General features: G+C 55.9%; 2 protein-coding genes across 20 annotated transcripts in view; one reads left to right on the top strand and one right to left on the bottom strand.

The window, feature by feature from the left end:
• Positions 1-21,769, top strand: part of LOC102444267 (acyl-CoA dehydrogenase family member 11-like) — a 42,789-nt gene that overhangs the window by 9,574 nt on the left and 11,446 nt on the right. For 2 of the 7 annotated variants that reach the window (XR_012899646.1, XM_075917031.1), the window contains exons 2-14: positions 558-790; positions 3,255-3,354; positions 4,751-4,868; positions 5,086-5,228; positions 5,352-5,501; positions 6,462-6,556; positions 6,797-6,896; positions 7,468-7,608; positions 7,863-7,955; positions 9,015-9,122; positions 11,151-11,322; positions 11,778-11,844; positions 12,467-12,591. Coding sequence is in view for 6 of the 7 variants with exons in the window: in XM_075917031.1 (XP_075773146.1) it covers positions 558-790; positions 3,255-3,354; positions 4,751-4,868; positions 5,086-5,228; positions 5,352-5,501; positions 6,462-6,556; positions 6,797-6,896; positions 7,468-7,608; positions 7,863-7,955; positions 9,015-9,122; positions 11,151-11,322; positions 11,778-11,844; positions 12,467-12,590 (1,644 nt within the window). In the remaining variant the exon portion in view is untranslated. Of the gene's footprint in view, positions 1-557; positions 791-3,254; positions 3,355-4,750; positions 4,869-5,085; positions 5,229-5,351; positions 5,502-6,461; positions 6,557-6,796; positions 6,897-7,467; positions 7,609-7,862; positions 7,956-9,014; positions 9,123-9,388; positions 9,955-10,810; positions 11,012-11,150; positions 11,323-11,777; positions 11,845-12,466; positions 13,943-18,556; positions 19,229-21,769 lie in introns of those variants that run through there. The other 5 variants (XM_075917032.1, XM_075917029.1, XM_075917030.1 and 2 more) reach the window with 4 other exon arrangements.
• Positions 13,933-21,769, bottom strand: part of MTMR3 (myotubularin related protein 3) — a 101,061-nt gene continuing 93,224 nt past the window's right edge. For all 13 annotated transcript variants that reach the window (XM_075917016.1, XM_075917017.1, XM_075917015.1 and 10 more), the window contains one exon: positions 13,933-21,164. In XM_075917016.1, the coding sequence (XP_075773131.1) occupies positions 20,993-21,164 (172 nt within the window). In that variant the 3' untranslated portion in view covers positions 13,933-20,992. The remainder of the gene's footprint in view (positions 21,165-21,769) is intronic.

Raw genomic sequence — 21,769 nt, 5'->3', positions numbered from 1 at the left:
GTTGTCCTCTCTCACACGCACACACCCTCCCTGTTGTCCTCTCTCACACGCACACACCCTCCCTGTTGTCCTCTCTCACACGCACACACCCTCCCTGTTGTCCCCTCTCACACGCACACAACCTCCGTTGTCATCTCACACACACCCTCCCTGTTGTCATCTCACACACACGGCTGTTGTCATTTCTCTCTCTCTCTCACACACGGCTGTTGTCATTTCTCTTTCTCTCTCTCCCATACACACAGCTGTTGTCGTTTCTCTCTCGCACGCACACACGGCTGTTGTCGTTTCTCTCTCGAGTCCCCGTCGGTGGGATATGAGCGCCTCTCTCAGGGCCTGGCTGTCTTCTGGAAATCCCAGGGGAGCGGCCAGGGTGGGCTGTTTTGCCAAAGGAGGGGAAAACCTGGAGGCAGCGCGACATGGAGAGCAGCCACTGTCCCAACTCAGTCGAGATTCCCCCGACAGAGAGGCTGGAGGGGGTGGGGTCGGTAAAGAGACGGGCGGTGCCCTCCGGGGCCCGTTCCATCCTCTGACTTCTCCCGCGGGCTCCCTTGCAGGTGCTGGAGCAGGTGAGCTCGGATCTGGAGCGGTTTGGAGCCCGTGTGACGGCCGAGATTGACGCTCTAGGGCGGGAGTGCGAGTTGAACCCTCCCGCGCTGCAGCCCTACGACGCCTGGGGGCGTCGCGTGGACCGCATCATCACGTGCCCCGCCTGGAAGAGGATGAAGGCGATCGCGGCGGAGGAGGGGCTGGTGGCTGAAGCCTACGAGAGGAGATACTCCAGCTGGAGGTCAGCCTAGGGCCGTGGTCACCGACTGGTCGATCGCGATTGATGGGTTGATTGGGAGGGATCAACCAGTCGATTGCGAGGCGTTCGGCTCCCCCCCCACCCTCAAGAAGCCCCCACTGAGACTACCTCCAGTGACGAAGGAGGTAGCGCCAGCTTCCTGTGGGGTGGGGTGGGGGCAGTCCCAAAGCTGTGCACCACTTGTGGGGTTTCAGGATGTGCGCATGCTGCTCCTCCCTCCCCCAGACACCTGGAGCCATACCTGAAAGGCCAGGTCTGTGGCATGCTGGGAACTTCCTTCTACCTGCTGGCTTCCTGTGGGGGGGAAGGAGTCCTGGAAGGAAGTGTGCACCAGGGACTCCCTGTCCCAGTACCCACCAGCACCCTGCCTCCTGCCCCCACCAGCACTCTGCCTCAGCACCCTGTCCCCTGCTTTAGCATCCATCAGCACCCTGTTCCCTGCCCCCACCAGCACCCTGTTCCCCTGCCCCCATCAGCACCCTGTCCCCTACCCCAGCCTCCACCAGCACCCTGTCCCCTGCCCCCATCAGCACCCTGTCCCCTGCCCCAGCCCCCACCAGCACCCTGTCCCCCTGCCCCCACCAGCACCCTGTCCCCTGCCCCTGCCCCCACCAGCACCCTGTCCCCTGCCCCTGCCCCCACCAGCACCCTGTCCCCTGCCCCCACCAGCACCCTGTCCCCCTGCCCCCACCAGCACCCTGTCCCCTGCCCCTGCCCCCACCAGCACCCTGTCCCCTGCCCCCACCAGCACCCTGTCCCCTGCCCCTGCCCCCACCAGCACCCTGTCCCCTGCCCCCACCAGCACCCTGTCCCCTGCCTCCACCAGCCCAGTTGGGGCCACATTAGTGAGGCTTGGGGGGCGTTGGGGGTTTGGAGGGGTAGTTTTTTTTTGCATCTCACTTGTGTGGCCCCAGAGGACTTTTCTGCAAGTCAGTGACCCCTAATTCAAACCCGGTTCCCTGCCCCTCTCGTAAATAAAGACAACGCTGATCCATTTTGTGGTTGGCATAGTATTTTATTTAAAAATGAAGCCCAACCAGTAAGCCCACAATTGGGGCCAAGCCCCCATCTGGTCGCAGCAGCATCACACTCCTGTACCCCCCACATCTGAGCCTATCATACACTGGAACCCCCTATCCTGAGCCCCACATCCTCAAACTCCTGCACCCCCACATCCCGTCTTCCGCCACAACAAATCTGTGTCCTGGGCCCATCATACTCCTCAGCGCCCTGCCCTGAGCCCCTCACGCACCCCAACCCAAATGCCTGCACCCTCACAGCCCCAACCCTCCTCCTAACCCCAACATTTCCCAGCCTGCATCCTCCTTCCCGAGCCAGCATCCCTTTCTCCACCTCCTCCTTCATCCAGATTCCACCTCCTACCCCTTCCCACGCCCAAATCCCTCACTCCTACCCCAGAGCCTGCACCTCCTGTCTCAACCCAATGAGGGTCCGGCTAGACCACAAGGCTTCATCTAGACTGGCACGATTTTCCGCAAATGCTTTTAACGGAAAAGTTTTTCCGTTAAAAGCATTTGCGGAAGAGAGCGTCTAGATTGGCACGGACGCTTTTCCACTTTTTGCGCAAGAAAACCCCGACCGCCATTTTCGCCATCGGGGCTTTTTTGCGCAAAACAGTTTTCAGCTGTCTACACTGGCCCTCTGGCGCAAAAACATTTCCGGAAAAGGCAACGGGAACGTCCAGGCATTTGCGCAAGAAGCACTGATTTCGGACAACAGATCGTCAGTGCTTTTGCGCAAAATCAAGCGGCCAGTGTAGACAGCTGGCAAGTTTTTGCGCAAAAGCAACTGCTTTTGCGGAAAAACTTGCCAGTCTAGACACAGCCCAAGAGTTTTTCCGGGATACCAGAGCTATCCTGGAAAAACTCTTCCGCATCCAGGGACGTGTTTGCTCTTCCGCTTTTCTTAGCGGAAGAGCGAGCAAATGCTCTTTCGGCAGCCCCTGTATTCCTTGTTCCACGAGGAATAAGAGGCCTTCCGAAAGAAGGGGTTTTTCCGACATTTGGCCTAGTCTAGACGGGAAAAACCTCTTCCGACGGAAGGATCGGAAAAAAGCGGCAGTGTAGCAAGAGATGGAGAGGGTGGGGCCTCAAGGAAGGGGTGGAGTCTTGGGGAAGGGATAGGTTTAGGGTTGCCGGATACAGTCACAAAAAAAATCCCAAACAAGGCGGGAAAAAAATTGGTTGAGCAAAAAAAAACCCCAGGGAGCCAAAGTTGTTGAGCAAAAAAAACCAAAAAAAATCACTGTGCCTTTAAATTGCTCCCCCAACCAGACGCAGCCTTCCATCCGAGAAACCGGACAGAAGACGTAATTATTGGACTGTCCGGGCGGAAACCAGACACCTGGTAGATCTTGGCTTATCGTGACATCTAAAAAGGGATCTTGGGTGGAAAAAGGTTCTATCCTGGTTTCTTTCGTTGGCAGCCGCGTGCACCAGGTCGCGAAGCTGTACTTGTACGCCCCCTCCGCCGGCCTTTTCACCTGCCCGCTCGCCATGACGGACGGAGCGGCTAAAGTCATTGAGGTGAGAAGGCGGCGAATCGCGCCCCGGCCCTGGCTGTCGGATTGCAGGGCTCTGCGGTCACGGACGGACGGCACGGTGTTGTGGCGAGGACGTGGGATCCCACCCGTGGGATTCTACCACCCACCTACCCGTGATCTTCTCCCTTCCGGGGCTGGGCTGTAACTGAGTTGTTGCTAGTCTTATAGTCCCTCCTGGCCCAATTAGTTGGTCCTCCAGAGCCTCTCTAGCCTCTTGGAGGACTTCTCTATGGTCCTTTTGACCAGCTCTGCTAGCAAAGCCTCTAGCTGTTACTGGAATGCTAATAAATATTTCCCAGACGTGGCGTTCCTGGCATTTTCGCCGCAAGGCCGCAAATTCCCGACTCTGCGCCAAAGGGGGTGCTAGAAGCTGGGGTCAGACCCTCGATCTGCGTACGGTAGACGAGGTTCCCGTGCCAAGGAGCTGGGTTTGCAAGGGAGAATCTACCCTGGAAGCAAATCCCTCCAGTTCGCTGTGTGTTGTGGATGGACTCCAGGACTCACCAGACACAGAGACCAGGGTAGGGACTCTGTCAATATCCTGAACCCATCTCAACCAGGGACAGGTGCCCGGGCGAGCCTCGGCTGTTTGTGAAGGCCTTTGTGTCCCCTCGAGACTTGACTTGGGCAAGACGAACGCGTTTCAGCCCTACATTGTGTCTCGCGGGGAGAGGCCGGGAGACACCGAGATGCTGGGATCGATTCGGGGGGAGATGCCCTGGTGGTGCACAGAGAGGTGGGGAAAAAACCTGTTTCCCAGTCCCGAATCTGGACACACAAGCAAGACCCACCACCTAGTTACGTGGCAAGAAGATTCTCCGTACCACCTGACATCATAGAGGTCTGGTGGGGGGTAGGATTGAGGTCTATATATTCACGACCGGAGTGGAAAAAGTGAATACGGAAAAGTTACTGACTTGTTCCCATCACGTAAGAACTAGGGCAGTTACTCAATGAAATGACTAGGCAGCAAACAAACCAAAGGATGCTTTTCTTGCGCACGGCCAACCTGTGGAACTCCTCGCCGGAGGGTGTGGTGAAGACCAGAGTTCAAAAAAGAGCTAGATAGATTCGTAGAGGTTACGTCCAGCAATGGCTAGTAGACAGGACGGGTAGGAATGGTGTCTGGAAATGGGTAACAGGAGAGGGATCGTGTGAGAATTACCTGTTGTGATCCCTCCCTCTGGGGCATCTGGTATTGGCCACTGTCGGCTGACAGGACACGGGGCTGGATGGACCGTTGGTCTGATGTTCTTACGTTCGTCCTGTACCAGCCTGGCGGGTTGTCCTGCCTCTGATCTCAGCTACCTCAGAGAACAACTGACGTGGTCAGCGAAACGTCTAGCTGGCCTGCTTGGATCTTTCTCTCCTCTCCCCAGTCTCTGGGTATTTCTGGGTTCCTGGCCGACGCGTTTGGCCGCCTGACGTCCCGGGACCCCGGCACGTTCTGGACGTCTGGCCAGTGGATGACGGAACGCAGAGGCGGCTCTGACGTCGGTAGGTGTCGCGGGGACGAAAGCGTCTGTCCAACACTTGGGGGCTGTTTGCAGAACCGGGAGGCGGATTAAAACCAAGGGAAACCGTGCGCCTGACCCCACCTAGACGGTCTGACGCTCGCCCGTAATAAATCCGATCCTCCGAGCCCTTCCTTCAGTACTGGCCTCGAGCTCGCGTTGCCAGTCTCAGCAAGATCTCGTGTGTCCCTTCCTTGCAGCCAGCGGCACAGAAACAGTGGCCAGGGAGCAGCCCGATGGCACGTATTCCCTCTCCGGCTTCAAGTGGTTCACTTCGGCCACGGACTCCGACGTGTCGCTGACCCTGGCAAGGATCGTGGATGCTCAGGGGCGGGTGGAAGAGGTTAGTTTCCCCCTGGAGCCCGGGGAGGTGGCAGAGAAACGGTTTTCTTCCCCGGAGCCGACCGTCCCCCATTCAGCCCGCATTGAAGGGGTCTCCAGCGTCTCTCCGCCGTGTCCCCCTTAGGGCTCCCGGGGCCTGTCCCTCTTCTACCTAGAGGTCCGAGATCAGGAGGGGAAGCTGAACGGCATTGAAGTGCAACGGCTCAAGGAGAAGCTGGGGACGAGGCAGGTGCCGACAGCCGAACTACTGCTGGACGGATGCAAGGCACACCGGGTACGCAGGAGATCTCCCAGAACTGGGAGAGACCTCAAGAGGTCACCGAGTCCTGTTCCCGTCCCTGCCGGCACGACCAATTCCCATCCTGATCGATGTCGATCCAACCTGCTCTTCGATATTTCCAGGGATGGAGGTTCTACAACCTCCCTCGGCAACTTATTCCAGTGTTTCACCACCCTGATTCTTTGGAAGTTTTTCCGAATGTCCAACCTAAACCTCCCTTGCTGCAATTTAAGCCCGTTGCTTCTTGTCCTGTCCTCGGAGAACCGAATTTTTCTCCTTCCTCCTCGTAACACCCTTAAAAAACCACAGCCCTGCTTTTGGGATGTAATAGCGTAGTCCAGGGGTGGCCAACCTGTTACAGACAAAGAGCCAAAGCAGTGGTGGATACAGCACAAAGAGCCAAGGGGGGGGGGGGGGGGGGAGAGTTGTTCAACAACAACAAAACACCCTGGCTGCCACATTTCGTCAAGCAAAAAAAAAAAAAATTGCCCTTTTAAGAGCAGTGCTGGCATTGCCCTTTTAAGGCGGACATTTTGAAGTCTGCAGGGGACGCCGCGGCTCTGGCTCTTTCAGAGGGGGCGGGGGAATATCAGCTCTTCGCGGGGGGAGTATCAGCTCTTTGCGGAACGGCCCCATTCCCGGGGGACTATTGAATAGTCGACTAACCACTAAGTATTCATGAGGTTCCTCGACTATTCGGTTAACCGATATTTAACATCCCTGCTCTGCATTGGGTGGGAATTGAACCCAGGTCGGCTGCTTGCGAGGCAGCTCTGCTCCCCGCTACACAACCCGCCGCCGTCTCGTGCCACTCTCCCTTACCCTGGGGGCGGGGCTGACGGGCGCACACGGGGGACGGAGATGGCGTGGGGCGTCCGGTTCTGCCACCCCCTTCGCATACTCCGCTCCCCGGGGTGGGGCGTGACGCTAGCCTCCGTTCTTGGATGCTTTCAGATCTCTGCCGAGGGCCGGGGCGTGGCTTCCATTGCCGACATGCTGACCATCACGAGGCTGCACAACGTCATCTCTGCGGTGGCCGGCATGAGGAGGTGACGCGCACCGGCAAAGAGGCGGTTACCGATTCTAGGGCCCCCTTTGCGGCTCATCTGAGGAAGCGCCCACGACGGCTCATGCCCCTGTCGAGATTTGTGTTTGTCCCCTGGCGGCCGGGCGGGGTTATTCGGCAGGGCCGATCTGAGCCTAGCTCGAAGGGGGCAGGTTTGGTGGGGACGGGAACGGAACGGTTACAGCCGCTAATCCTCCTTCCTCTCCTGCCTTTCCCTCCCCAGGGTGATCAGCCTGGCCAGGGAGTACGCCGGCAAGCGGCTCGCCTTTGGGAAACTCCTCAAGGACCACCCCCTGCACATGCAGACCTTGGCCCGGCTGGAGGTAAGGCTTCCTCGCTCCTGTCCGGACCCAGACGGCTCAGCGCGCTGCTGAATTCCCGTCCGGCCGCTCTCAGGAGCAGCCCGGAAGTCGGGCAAGTTTCCTTTTCATCCCCCGCCTACTCCACACAAATCTTTGGCAGGACACCTTGTGTATAGTTGTGGGAGGCTGTCGGGGCACAGCCGAGAACGGGGTCGGGGCACAGCCGAGAACGGGGTCGGGGCACAGCCGAGAACGGGGTCGGGGTGTGGGCAATGTTTCTTCAACTTTTTAAGACTGAGAAACGCCAAACAATAATTTCTTTTTAGGAGCAACACCAAGGAATTTTGGTGCGCCCCCCCCTCCAAAAAAAAAAAAAAAAAAAAAAGTTGCCTGCTCCTTTAAGGGCGGCCATTTTGAATTCTATTGTTCTCCGCTGCACACTGAACACAATTTAAGAAACACTGAGCTAGGATCTGCCGGAGCCTAAAGAAACGGCACCGTTCCTCCCCCACTGGAGCGTGGTTTCGCAACTGGCCGGGGGGCGTGCGCCGAGCGATCGTCCCGACAGCACTTCCTGCGTCTCTCCCTGCAGGTGGAAACCCGAGGGGCCTTTCTCTTGCTCATGGAGACGGCCAGGCTGCTGGGCTTAGAGGAAACCAAGCTGGCCAGCGAACGGGACCTGCATCTTCTCCGGCTGCTCATGCCGGTTGCGAAGCTCTACACGGGAAAGCAGGTACGGCGGGGTAGAAGAGAAGCCGCAGGCGGGTTGATTCGCCCGTCTGGGGGATGTAGGAGTCGATGCGCCACCTGGAAGCTCTTTGTATCCGGCTGGCCCTGGTTTGAACAGCTGCCCTAGATCCGTTCCCGTAGGGCACGTAGGAACCTGCCTCCGGGAGTCGGCACGGCCCAATTCAGCCTTCCCCGCCGCCCGGCAGTTCGCTTCTCCGGCTGGGTTCACACTGGAGGTGGGGGCTCTGTGCTTGGCAGGCTGTCGCCGTCATTTCGGAGGGGCTGGAGAGTTTCGGAGGGCAGGGCTACATGGAGGACACGGGCTTGCCGGTTGCCCTTCGAGACGCCCAGGTAAGAACGTGCCCGCAAGGCCCGGAGGTTCTTCTCTGGGGTGGGGGGCCCCCTCGGGTATGCCCTGGCCTGTCTCCTGCTGGAGGGCGCTGTTGGGCTGCCTACCACCGCCTGTTTGCCCTCCTCCGGGCTCCCATCGCCAGGCCCGGCCTCCCGTACCCCCGCCAACCTCTCGGCTTCGTCTGCCCCCCGTAGCCTTCCTCTCTCCCGGCCGTGGGCCCCCGCCTACCTCTCGGCTTCGTCTGCTCCCCGTAGCCTTCCTCTCTCCCGGCCGTGGGCCCCCGCCGACCTCTCGGCCTCGTCTGCTCCCCGTTGCCTTCCTCTCTCCCGGCCGTGGGCACCCGCCTACCTCTCGGCTTCGTCTGCTCCCCGTAGCCTTCCTCTCTCCCGGCCGTGGGCCCCCGCCGACCTCTCGGCCTCGTCTGCTCCCCGTAGCCTTCCTCTCTCCCGGCCGTGGGCCCCCGCCGACCTCTCGGCCTCGTCTGCTCCCCGTAGCCTTCCTCTCTCCCGGCCGTGGGCCCCCGCTGACCTCTCAGCCTCGTCTGCCCCCCCCGTAGCCTTCCTCTCTCCCGGCTGTGGGCCCCCGCTGACCTCTCGGCCTCGTCTGCCCCCCCCGTAGCCTTCCTCTCTCCCAGCCGTGGGCCCCCACCGACCTCTCAGCCTCGTCTGTCCCTTGTAGCCTTCCTCTCTCCCGGCCTTGGAAACACAGCACCCAGCTTGTCCTGATCCAACCCCCAAGACTTAGGGCTCCCCCCCAGCATTGGGGAGCGCATGCTGGCACTCCAGCCTCCACCCTGTCCTACTGTAGTGTCGGGGGGCGGAGGCGCACAAAATCTACCAGCCTGGGCCTTCCTAGGCTCTCGTGTGTGAGGGGAACGTGAGGAGCGTCTTTCTCTTATCGGGGTCCACGTCAATGAGGGGTTGGTTTGTTTTTTTGCTTCTCTCTCTCGTGTGCTCTCCCCCCCACACACATCCACCCCGACTGATTTTCCTGTGGGTAAGCGCCCCACCCCTGCTCTTGGACAAATCAAAATGGCCGATTTCCCTCCCGTTTCACAGGTGCTGACCATCTGGGAGGGAACCACCAATGTCCTGGCCCTGGACGTGCTGCGCTCGCTCTCGAAGAGCGAAGGCCGGGTACTCGACGCCTACTGCTCTGTGGTGCAGGTGAGTTCTCCCCCAGAAACGTTGTTCCACCAGAGGTAACCCCTCCCTGGTCCCGCCAGAGCCCCGATGGCCACAGGCGCCAAGCCAGCATCTCCCCATACTCAGTGCCGAGGCTACTGCCAACTTGTTCGCTTGGCCGTTAGGGGGAAAAAAATCGTAAAAATGAGCAAATTTGAGATGACGGACTTTGATGCTCAACACAGACCGAATACGGCCTCGGCGGTGGTTCATCACTCGGAACAAAAGTGTGTGGTTCTCTCCCACAGCTGAACGTTGACGTGCTACAGCTTGGGAACTATACTGTGCGAAAGAGAAACGCTACTCGATTTAAACACGACAAGCACAGAAACCGATTCTTTACCACGTGCCGTCTTTCTTTAAACTTCCCTAATTGCGTAGCTTAGGTTTAACCCAGTGCTACGTTGTGTTTGGGACTGGGGATTTTTGGTTGTGTGTTTCCGGTTCCAAATGTGGCGCGTAGCTGACCAATCATGCCACAGAGCGGGTGTAACTGTAACGTGGCATATGCATCGATCTACATATTTTAGAAATGTGCCATCTGTCTGTCCGGGAGCATGTTTGTTCAAGAACGCCTCCTACATGGTAAGAGCTGGACCACCGAATTTGGTGGGCCGCTTCCTTTTCTCACGTAAAGCAAGGTCAGGATTTGGTTGTGCCAGGACAGTGGGATGGGCCTGCAATCCGACTGATTTCCATCACGCGGAAAGGGAGGGGGCTGATAGAAGGGCCAGTTGTACTGCAGAGTGACCGCTGGTGGCCGCACCCGGAACAAAGCAACCGGTGGGTGGGCAGGCTGGTCGCCCATGTCGCACTGGTATGCTGCGGAGAACAACAGAGCTCAAAATGGCCGCCCTTAAAGGGCCAGGTGATTTTTTTTCCTGTCGCAATAACTTTCCCCTGACTTTTTTTTTTTTTTTGTTGCTCACCAAAAAAATCCTCAGTGTTCCTCGGTCTTAAAATGTTTAAGAAACACTGCTCATACCCCCCCTCCCCCCACCAGCTGCTCCAGGCTGAGGCGGGGTTGATGCAGGTCACCTGACGGCTCGTCCCGGGGACGGGGTAGACCTCACGGCGGCCACTGTTGCTTAAAGTTGGAAGACGAGGAAGCGGCCTTGCAAACATGGTGGTCCTAGCGCTCACCTTTTGGGACATCCGTGGCCAACCCGCAGCTCGTGAGCTGCATGTGGCTTCCCCTCACCCCCCCCTCCCCTTGCAGTTTGTAAACCCGCCCCCACGCCCCTCTCCTCCCAGCTCCCTGTGCTGATCTGGGCGGGGGAGGTGTCCGGCGCGGCCATTAAAGATGGCGTCAGCCTGATATGACCCAAAAAAACCTCTAAATGTGTTTTCTTAAAGGGGCAGTCCTTTTTTTCCTTCCTTTTTCCTTAAAGGGGCAGTCTTTTTTTTTTTCATTTTTCCTTAAAGGGGCAGTCCTTTTTTTCCCCCTCTCAACAAAATGCAATCGGGGGCGCCTTTTAAAGGGGCAGTCCTTTTTTGGGGGGGAGGGGTTGACAACTTTGACCCGGCTCTTCGTGCTGGAGCCACGGCTATCTTGGCTCTTTGCCCGGCGTGGGTTGGCCACCCCTGCTTTACGAGTTCTTGAGCAAATAGACTCACGGGCAGCCGCTCGTTTCGAAAACCTCGAGAGAGCTGCATGTGCCGCGTTACAGGAGCCTGGGAAACCTACGTGCCTCGACCTCGCCAGCAGCCTAGGTCGTTACGAGGAAGCCCGTGCGGAGCGGCATGGAGGAGGGGGGAGTCTCAGCACTGATTTTCGTCACGTTTCCCACAATGCAGCGGGGCCCCCTCAGAACAGCCGGAGTAGCATCCACGGGTGTTTCCCCTGCAGGCTCTACCCAGAGGCATGATGGGTAAGGGGCGGGGGGAAGAGGGAGGGAGAGGGTGTCTCCCAACTTGCCTGCAGCTCCTAGGGCATGGCTCTGACATGTTTGGCGGCGGGGCAGACCAGACCCAGCGGTGAGGGGCAGGCTCCAACGGTTTCCTTCGCAGGGCAAGCTGCAGCTGGCTGCCAGCGTGCCGGGACTGGACTCGGCCGCGCCGCGGGTACGGGACGCTCTGCACCGGCTCGGCCAGTTCGCACGAGGCGCGGGCTCCAAGGGGGCCGCGGCGATGGAGCTGGCCGCGAGGGACTTTGCCTACTCGCTGGCGAGGATCTACACAGGTAACGGCGGAGACGCCGAGGGGCCCGGAGCTATCCCAGGACAGGCCAACTGTGGCTTCACCCCTGAAAGTGTGGCTCACGAAGCCACGCCTACAAACAGCCTCCGGCCCCCTGTGCTCACCGGGTGTAGGGGAGCTGCGTGGCACGGCGATACAAAAAGCCTAACCCTCAGTTTTTAAAGGGGCAGCGTCCTTTTTTTTTTTTTGTGCTCAACAACTCTAGTTGGTGCGGATCTTTGCGTTGTTTCGGCTCTCTCTGTTTCATGAGTTGGCCACCCCTGTCCTATGACGGCCGGGGGTAGGCGTCGGCCGGAGAAGAGCAGTTTTCCGGTGTCATTAGGAATGCCGGTCCGTGCCGGAACCAGCCTCGGTGGCCGAAGGAGGCCCTGAGCCGGCCCCTGCACTTGGGGACGGGAGTCCGAGCACACTGATTCCCTGACGTGCGCTTTTTCACAGGGGCCCTCTTGCTTGAGCACGCGGCCCGGCCAGACGCCTCCACCGCGGACACCTACGCGGCTCAGCGGTAAGCAGAACCCTGCTTCTCACCCCCATCCCCTTCCAGCAGCCACACCAAGTAAGTGTCCCGTTGTGGTACCGGCACACTCGGATTGGTCCCCTCCTGCTGCCGTTGTGTGTTCGTGGAGCTAGAACAGGGGTGGGTAATAATTTTTGGCCGGGGGCCACTTCAGAAATTGTTGAGGGGGCTCGGGGCTGGAAGGGGCGGGGCCAGAATGCTTCTGGGCTGCCCCACCCCCAGACCATAATTGGTTGGGGGCACTACCTCCCCTTCCCACTAGGCATCCATGCCCCTGAGAGGGCAGGAAGAGGCTCTGATTGGACATGGGGGTTACGAGGCCTCCTCCCGCCCTACCCCCCCACCCTGCACAGAGCTTACGGCACTTTGAAGTGCTGTATGCTCCTTGTGGGCGGGGGGGGGGGGGGAATTTGCATGCTCCTGCTGCTGCCAACCAATCGGGGAGGGGGTGTGTCTGCATGACGTCTCCACCTACAGTGCTGGAGGAAACTTCAAGTCCTGATTTGCCCACCCCTGTGCTAGGGACTGTCACGCTCCCTGTGTGTGTGTGTCAACAAGGACTGTCCCTACAGTGGCTTTAGTGGACACGTAATTTGCATTCCCCACTCAGGTGGTGCAGCCAGGACCTGTGCCCGGTACACTCGGCAGAAGAAGCCGGCTGTTACGATGCCAGGGCGGCTTCTCTGGACAGCACCTTGGTTTATGAGAAGCCCAGTTTTGGGAGCAAGCTCTGAGGTCAGTGAAGCCGAGAAAAATCCCCGTCGCTTCAGAAGAGCAATGACGTTGCCGAATCGGTGGAGCAACGCTCCACAAAGAGTCTCACGGGTGGGAATCTTTCGGGACGCGCTCACCGCATTTTGGGCCAACACTGGGCGTCAAATGCGCATAACGAATGTAGGAAGAAAACTCGGACGCGCTAATGTCTGGCTGGCGATCCCAGCCCGTCGCCAGAGGCTGCGGATGTGTGTTCCTAACCTCCGTGAATTTAGCTAGCTCTCTTTTGAACCCCGTTGCAAGTCCTGGTCTTCGCATCATCCTGCGGCGAGGAGTTCCACAGGTTGACCATGCGCAGCGGGAAGAAATGCTTCCTTTTGTTTGAAACCTGCTACTTATTCATTTTGTTTGGCGGCTCCTAGTTCTTATGGGAGCAAGGAAAGAACTTTCCACTTTTCCTTCTTCGCTTTCTCCATACCTGTCGGGTGCGTCTAGACTGGCACGATTTTGTGCAAAATCTTGCCGCCTGTCTACACTGGCCGCGAGCATTTGCGCAAGAACGCTGACGTTGCACTGTACAAAATCAGTGCTTCTTGCGCAAATACTGCGACACTCCCGCTTAGGGATAAGCCCTCCTGCGCAAGAGGCCAGGGTAGACAGCCACGTTAATTTCTTGCGCAGGAAAGCCCGATGCCTAAAATGGCCATCGGCGCTTTCTTGCGTAAGAGAGCATCTACACTAGCACGGATGCTTTAGCGCAAAGGCACATGCCAGTGTAGACGCTCTCTTGCGCAAATACTTTTCGTGGAAAAACCTTTCCGTTAAAGGTATTTGCGCAAAATCGTGCCAGTCTAGACCCAGCTGTCATGATTTTATAGACCTCTATCCTATCCCCCTTTGTTGTTTCTTTCCTAAAGTCCCTGGCTACGTCTAGACTGGCATGATTTTCCGCAAATAAAAGTTTTCCGTTAAAAGCATTTGCGGAAAAGCGCGTCTAGATTGGCACGGACGCTTTTCCGCAAAAGCGTCCGTGGCCAAGCTAGACGCACTTTTCTGCAAAAAAGCCCCGATCACCATTTTCGCGGCCCCCTCGGACGGGGCTTCTCAAAGTCTTCGGCCCATGGCCCGCCAACCTTTCCGCGACCCCCCGTTGCTCACGAACCTCCCCGGGAATTCCCAAATCGTACCCGCACCATGTGGCTCCCCCTGCAGCGAGGGAGACGGGTTCTGTTTGCACGGTGAAGCCGATGAAGCGCTTTCCCAGTCTCGTGGGCGGTGATCAAACGTCCTTCTAAAGAAAACGTTCCTTTCTGTCTGGCACAAAAGCGTTTCTTTACAGCGGGGCGGGGAACTTTCTTTCCCCCCCCCCCCCCCCCAGAAAAAAATCACTTGGGGATCGCACAAGTGAGATGCAAATAAAAGAAACCCCCCAAAACTCACTGATGTGCCCCCCCCAACTGAGACACCTCTCCCTGCTGGCGTTGGGACAAGGGGAAGGAGTGGGGCAGGGAAGACTGAGGTTCGGGGCTTCCCACAGGCCAGATTTACTTTTCTGGGGTTCCGGAGTTAGTGGATGTTATGGCCTTAGGCTCTGGGGTGGGGACAAAAATGAGGGTTCAGTGTGTGGGACAGGGATGGGGGGCAGGATCTGGGTGGGAGGTGGGGTGTGGGAGAGGGTGAGGTGGGGTACAGAAGAGGGTAAGGGGGCAGGATCGGGGAGAGAGGTGGGTGCGGAAGGGGCGAGATCGGGATCGGGGAGGGAGGTGAGTGTGGTAGGGGGTGAGGTGGGGTACAGAAGAGGGTGAGGGGGCGGGAGGTGGAGTGTGGTGGGGGTGAGGGTGTATTGGGGCAGGAGGTGGGATGCAGGAGCAGACGGGTAGGGTGTCTGGCCACGGGCAGGGAGAGCTGGGGGCAGACTAACTGAGGGGGTTCAGGGAGATGGGGGGCAGGGTGCCCCTGGGAATAGGGCTGGAGTCAAGGTAGTTCGGGAGTTGGGGGGAGAGGTTCAGGGAAACGGAGGGACAGAGGGCAAGGAGGCTGGGTGCAGCAAGGCGGGGGTAGGTGACCCTGGGGTGGGGGGGGATTAGGTCCTACGGGGGGGGTCCAGTCCATGGTGCCCCACTGCTTGGCCCCTCTCACGGGTGCAAAGCCCCCGAGCCCCCAGCTGCCTCCTGCGTATGCAAGGTCCTCAGCCCCCGCATTGCTGCCAGGAAGGGGGGAGGAGAGAGGAACGATGCGAGCGGCTCTCGGTCCCTGCGCACACATCGATCCCACGTTACGCCGTGTCCCTGAGAACCAAGAAACCTTCTGTTCTACCTGCCGGCGGCGAGTCCCGTCTGGCTGTGGGCGGGGGTGCAAGGTCGGAGGCTCCCTGATGCACCGAGACGATGGTGGCAGCGGTGGGATGGATGGCACCTCGCGGCTGGAGCATCTGGCAGTAAGTGAATAGGCGCAGTAGAAAGAAGGGAGCTTGTAAGAGTCAGGTGTGCCGGAGGCAGAGAGAATTGGACCCCCCCCCACGACAGCCGGCCCCCTCACGCACCACAAGAGTCTCTCTGTGTAGCTCCGTGGCCCATGCTGCGGGGAAGGGGGGTAACGCGTTTGCTTTCTTCACTTCCCCGAGGCATGGGGGGGGGGGTTCCCGCCACAGACCACCTGGGAGGCGGCCGTGGACCACTGGGCCCGTGCTTTGAGAACCACTGCCCTCGTCTTGTCGAAAACATATTCATGCGGCACACAGCCAATCAAAAAAACCCACCCCCTCCAAAAGTCGTGTGTCTTCTCCTGGGGAGAGACACCGTCATAGTTAAAACCCGAAAACACAAAGGCTGTGTCTAGACTGGCCAGTTTTTCTGGAAAATCAGCCGCTTTTCCGGAAAAACTTGCCAGCTGTCTACACTGGTCGCTTGAATTTCCGCAAAAGCACTGACGATCTCATGTAAGATTGTCAGTGTTCTTACGGAAATACCATGCTGCTCCCGTTTGGGCAAAAGTCCTTTTGCGCAAAAGGGCCAGTGTAGACAACTCAGATTTGTTTTCCGCAAAAAAGCCCCGATTGCAAAAATGACGATCGGGGCTTTTTTGCGGAAAAGCATGTCTAGATTGGCACGGACGCTTTTCTGCAAAAAGTGTTTTTGCGGAAAAGCGTCCATGCCAATCTAGACGCTCTTTTCTGAAAATACTTTTAACGGAAAACTTTTCCATTAAAAGCATTTCCGGAAAATCATGCCAGTCTAGACGTAGTCAAACAGAAAAGCTGCCGAAGACAGTTTGGGCTCTCCGTTAAAAACCTAAAAAAGCCCAACTCCCGCCACCTCAAAGGACGGGTCTGAATATTATCACACACCAGCATAACGCAAAAGCCTTGAAAACGACCCTACCAATGCTCACTTTGTAAAAATACGAGTAAAAATTCGTGTTCTCAAACCACACGTTCCAATTAAACTAACTTGGCCCGAACTCCATGATAAATCGCTTCCCCCCTTCGTCTTTTGTATTGATCAAAATAATAAATTACGAGAAACATGTTTCACAAATTAAGCTGCTTGCGGCAATAAGAAACTAAACGCATTTGCAAAAATCCGCACAAAGCGCTGCTCCGTCACTGCCATTTTCAATTTATCAATAGTGCAACTCCTGGGCACGGGCTGTCTTTAGCCATTCCTAAAAATATTCAATCATTTTTAAAAATTCTAAAAAAAAAAGCCCTTTCGTCCATAAGCCGGCATTTGAAAAATGGTTCAACCCGTTCTAGGTGACACCTATGAATAATCCAATCATCTCCATCCATTCGTATTAACACCACAAGCCACGTTTTGAAACCGGGAAAAAAAACCCAACACGGATTCCTAAATAAAACATAAAACTTGTCTTATTACAGAAATACAAACTCACCAGAAAATTAAAATAAACGTGTCCTTCAAAAACACGGTCTTGGCTCGGAAAAGTACGGAGATGGGAATTCTGAGCTTGCAAAGAAAACGTGTTAATACGGTAACGTGTTACCGTATTAGCACATCTTTTACAACAACAAAAAAATCATTTTTCAACACACACTTACTAGGGGGCTGGGCCCCCCCCCGCCCACCTGGGGGTAGGCAGCCCTGGGTCACACCCAACCCATTGGGTAGGGCCAGGCCAAGGTGTGGCTCTCTCCCCATGGCTGATTCTCCCCCTCCCACCCCGAAGGCTATTCCCGACCTGGCTCTGCCCCCCTCAACCACCAGAGGGTCGGGCCGTCTCTACGGTTGCCAGACAGTTTCAACAAAAATACCGGACACACTCGACATGACATCACAATCGACATTCCATCTGATTTCAAAAAAAGAGTTCTGTCGATAGAAGGCATTATTGCATCTACACTGTCCTTTGCGTCTACACTGTCATGTCGACAACGCGGCTTGCTTTGTCAACAGAACTGACTGTAGTCTGATGCTCTTTGTCGACAGCAGCTTTGTCGACAGTATCTGTCAACAAAAGCCTGTCGTCTAGATGTACCCGAGGGCAGCAAGATCCACCCCCTTCAATGGAGTTACCCACACAGTTCCCTACGCCGCCTGTGTGTGGGTTACACAACAGAAGTTGATCTCAGTACACAGAGCTGGTTAAGGGGGGTTGTCAGTACAAGCGTCCGTTGGAAACGGTTACAAAGCAAACATAAAATGCTACCACGTGTTCAGCCCTCCACATGAAATTCTTACCTCTGGGTTTCCGGGTGAAATTCTTACCTCTGGTTTCCGGCTGCGTTGCTGGTTAAGTGGTAGGGCAGGATCTCCTCTACGGGGACTTGCTTCTGTCCTCTTAGACAAGAGCGAGAGATGGACCACAGAGATCGGGCAGGATGGTTTGGCTCGTCTTTTACAGTTCAGTCACCCTTTGAAAACCATTTTCCCAAGCGCAACCCCTACCTAGTTGAAAGTTCTCTCCAACGGAGAACAAGGAGGCGTGGAAATTTGGTGAGGCCGAGGTTTCGTGCTGCCCTTTGTCAAGATAAGATTTGTGTGATCCTGCCCGGTGTTCTTGCCAAAGAACGGCCACTTTGGGGGTGTTGATTCGTGGTGTGTTTGGGAAACAGGCTAACCCACTCAGACACACCTGGTAAACACCTGATGGGTATTCAGCACTTGCCAGTACATACATTTTGCCACGGTAGCATTGGCCAGCAAGGTTGAGTGATGCTAAACAATGGGACACGTGGGTCTCACCCGTGGTATCCTTCGCGACGTGCTCACCATGCAACACCACTTCCCCACCCTACCCGTCCTGGCTAATAGCCATTGACGGACCTACCTTCTGTGAATTTATCTCGCTCTTTTTTGAACCCCGTTCAAGTCCTGGTCTTCACAACATCCTTCGGCAAGGAGTTCCACAGGTGGGCTGTGCACTGTGTGCAGAAAAACTGCCTGCTGTGTGTGAAACCTGCTACTTTTCCATACCGGGACCTCCCAGGCACCCCTCTCGATGCTCTTGCTTTTCCTTGTGCAGCACCAGAGCCTGCGAACGGTGCCACATCGAGGAGCTGGTCTCCTGTTGTGGGGAGAATTTTAGTGCGCCTTGTGGCCCTCTTTTTTTGGTGCCAATGCATCACCGAGGCCAGTGTGCTGTGCATGGAAGAGGCCAGGGCAGGTTCCTATACGAGAACAGCTACAGCAGAGGTGGCATGTGGCTCTTCAAAGACAAAATTTAAAGGGGCAGCGTTTTTTTTATTTTTTCCTCAACAACTTTATGCCAGTGTTTCCCAATTGGTGCTCTGCAGGTTCCGTGAAGAGCTGACACGCCCCTGCCCCCTCTGAAAGAGCCAGTTGCGGTGTCCCATACAGACTTCAAAATGGCCGCCTTAAAAGGGCAATGCCTGCTCTGCTCTTAAAAGGGCAAACTTTTTTTTTTTTTTTTGGCTCAACAACTTCCCCCTCGCTGCATCCACCACTATAGGGATATCTTGCGAAGCAAGAGAAAAAGGAGTTCTAATAATATTCCCTGTTGGTAGGATGGCAGCGGGTTGGCAGAGTCGTATATCTTGTGCCATGAAGGTGCTGCTCCAGGAGGCTCCACAGCTGACCCAACGGGTACCGCTCGCGAGGGGGAAAGCTTCTGACGATGGGGCAATTGCTCGACAAAGAACTACGGCATTGTCAGGCAGTTAATGTCACAGCAAGTGGGTAGAAACACTGGTGTGTTCCTTGCAAAGACTCTCAGTGCAAAAGAAAGCAAGAGGTTTACGAAAGCTTTTGGTGTTTCTAGTGGACCTCAAACATTTCCCCTACGAAGGACAGGAAAGAAAAATAAACGAGGGACGTGTATTAGCAAAGGCGCCCAGGCAAAATGCTAAACTTTATTCACTTTTATTTATATATTTAACAATTCTAAAGTATTTACTCCTCGCTTTGACAAAAATGAAAAATATAGGAGCACTTTTAACTCCTCCTTAGGAGAGAAGGGTTATATATACAGCTATGGAGAGAAATCAGTTCCCCCTTTACATACAAAGAAAAATAATATTAATAAAAAAGTGCTTCATTGATCAAAAAAGACTAAGAGTTGCAAGCGTTTATTCACACTGTATGTCACATACCCAAAAAACCCGTATCAGAACCTCTTGGCACCTGTCAATAGAAACTGCAGAATCCCAGACGCTTTGCACCCCAAAACTGCACCCCGTGGGTGTGCAGAACGACCCCACGCCCACAAGCCGTCGCAACGGTTTCTGTTCCGACTTCCTCGGCTGTACCCGGCACTGTAACCGCGACAGCCGGTTTCGTCTGGATGTTTGCTGCATTTTCCCCGAGCAGAATTCATTCGCGATAAAACGCCAACGGCTTTGCTTTCCTCCCCGCCTCCCCCCTCGATGATTGCCACGTGTTTCGAAACACACACAACAGCACGGTCACTGTTCTGCGTCAGCCCCTTGGAACATTCATTTCCATTGCGTCGATCGTCAGCTGACCCTACAGCAGCGTATGAACCTTTCCCAAGCGGCGTGATACCGAGAATAAAACACGTCTTTCCCCCTAAGGTTCTATCGGCTGTTCAGAGACGCTTCTCTCTCTATAAAGTTCACTCGAAGAGGTGTCATTTTGATGGTCCACTGAAGGCAAGTACCCCTCAAGCTCAAGAGCCATTACAACTCCTTGCACTTTTACAGTCGAAAACTTTTACATCCTCCAAGCGAGTTTGTTCCACGTGAGCGCGTCAGAAGTAAAAGCGATCACAGACTGTAAAACGGGACATTACAATAGATTTTCCTTCTTCCAACTGCGTCCAGCCGTGAAAGGAAAAGGGCTTTGTGGGTATCGAACGTTCTCATTAAGAAATACGTTCCAAAGACTCACAATTTAAAGAGGGGATTTAAAAAGTTGCTTTCAAATTCACGGGGGTGGGCGGGAGGGAAAGGCAAGATTTGTTTTGGTTCTTGAGATGCTTGAGTGGTGGTTTCACCTCGGGAGTCTACGGAGCACAGACTGAAAGAGAGGACGTGACCCGCAACTATCACAAGCATCGATCTATTTCTTTTCCCCGCCTAGCAGCCCCAATTTGCTCATTTTCCAGTTGTTTGGAAGTCTCTCGTTAAAGTGTGAGTTTGAGGATCGGTCTGACACTCGGCGTAGGTTTGGATGCACCACAGCAAGGGCCTTAACAGTCCGTCGGCTCTGCAATCTGTATTAAAAAACGGGACTGGGGAAGTAGTTTTAAAGGTTCTAATTTCTCCACACGTTGCTCTCTTTTTACGGAGTTGCGTTTACAGAAGCACCACTGTCAAGCCTGTCAATACCCTTCCAAGCTGTCCGGGTGTTTCCGCTTGGCTAACGGCGACAAAACATAGATCAACTACAGAGCCGCTGAGGGTGGACATCGGTGACTGAGGCCCTTTCCATGCCGCGAGGCGAGCGAAACCCACGCTCGGGACAGAGGGGGGCGTGGCTTTCGGGAAAGAACACCCTGCCCGTGGTTTCTAGCAGCAAATTTCCCAAACGGCACGTTTGCGTTTGGAAGTCAGAGGAGTGACTGAAAGCGCTAGCACGTAACGCTACAGAGATACGCGAGCCACGCGCTGTGGGTGGGTGAAGTCCTCCATTCCATCGAAACGGTTGTCTGCGCCACAGTTCAATGAGGGTGGGGGGCAGCGAGAAGCACTAGGGAGAGCCGGTTCTGGCCCAGCACCCTCCCCCACTTCTATAGTCTTCCATAAAAACCACCCCCCCACACACACACCCAACACGACAGAAAGGAAAGGGGGAGGAAGTTGAACAAGAACTCCACAAGCCAATGGTATGTCCTAGAGCTCTGTGCCTCTCCGCCGTGACTCAGGGCCCAAGCGCCCAAGGGCATGGCTTCTCCTGTCCCCCCAGCCTCTGCCCACCAAGCGTGCCCATTTCGGAGACGTGGCGGCGTGGTCTCTGTCCCCGCTTCCTTCTGGGCTGGTGCTTCAATTGGACGAGGCGGCGATGGGTTTCTCCCGTTCGAGGTCCAGGCTGGAGCCATTGGGGTGCAGGCTGCTGTAGCAGGAGGTGCAGACTCGGCTGGGTTCGAAGAGCTGTTGACTAGGAACGGGCACTTTCTGGTTACAGCAAGTGGAGCAAAACACATTCCCACAATTCCTTGGGGGCGGGAGCAGGAGGAGGAGAGAGAAACGAAGGAAACAACAATTAGGTGCAATTGGATTTCACAAGGCGAGTTCTAATATCGCCGCACGGGGGGAACTAGGGGCTTGTGGAAAGGCCAGACGGCAGCCCCGGAGTCTGCGGCTAGTCTCAAAACAAGCTTCTCTTGCCAACCATAGTAGGGGATGCACCGGGACAGGGGTGGCCAACCCGCAACGTCGCCCCAGCGCCCCTAGAAATGGTCCCCAGCTCCCTCTGAGCTCTTCGGGGCACGGGAGCTGTCCGGTGCAGCGATTCAAGATGGCGGCGGCCAATGGACACCTGATGTGGCCAAAAAGCCTTGTTTTTTAAAGGGGCAGCATCTTTTTTTTTTATCTCAACAAAAACTGCTCAAAAATAAAAACTCCGGTGTGGCTCTTCGCATTTTTTCCACCGTTTCATTTAATGGGTCGGCCACCCCTGCACTAGGACCTAGATTGACACCCCCCCTCTCCCCTCAGTGTAAGGAGACCGCTTTTGTCCACTTGTGCATACGTGAAAGTGATCTAGCAGTGAAAGGCCCCTTAACTCGCCGACACGACAGCGTTCCTTGTTTTGTGAGC

The sequence above is a fragment of the Pelodiscus sinensis genome, unplaced genomic scaffold, assembly GCF_049634645.1.
Source record: "Pelodiscus sinensis isolate JC-2024 unplaced genomic scaffold, ASM4963464v1 ctg67, whole genome shotgun sequence".
Classification (NCBI taxonomy): domain Eukaryota; kingdom Metazoa; phylum Chordata; order Testudines; family Trionychidae; genus Pelodiscus; species Pelodiscus sinensis.
The sequence above is the reverse complement of the archived record's forward strand: the minus strand, read 5'-3'. Positions and strand labels throughout refer to the sequence as shown.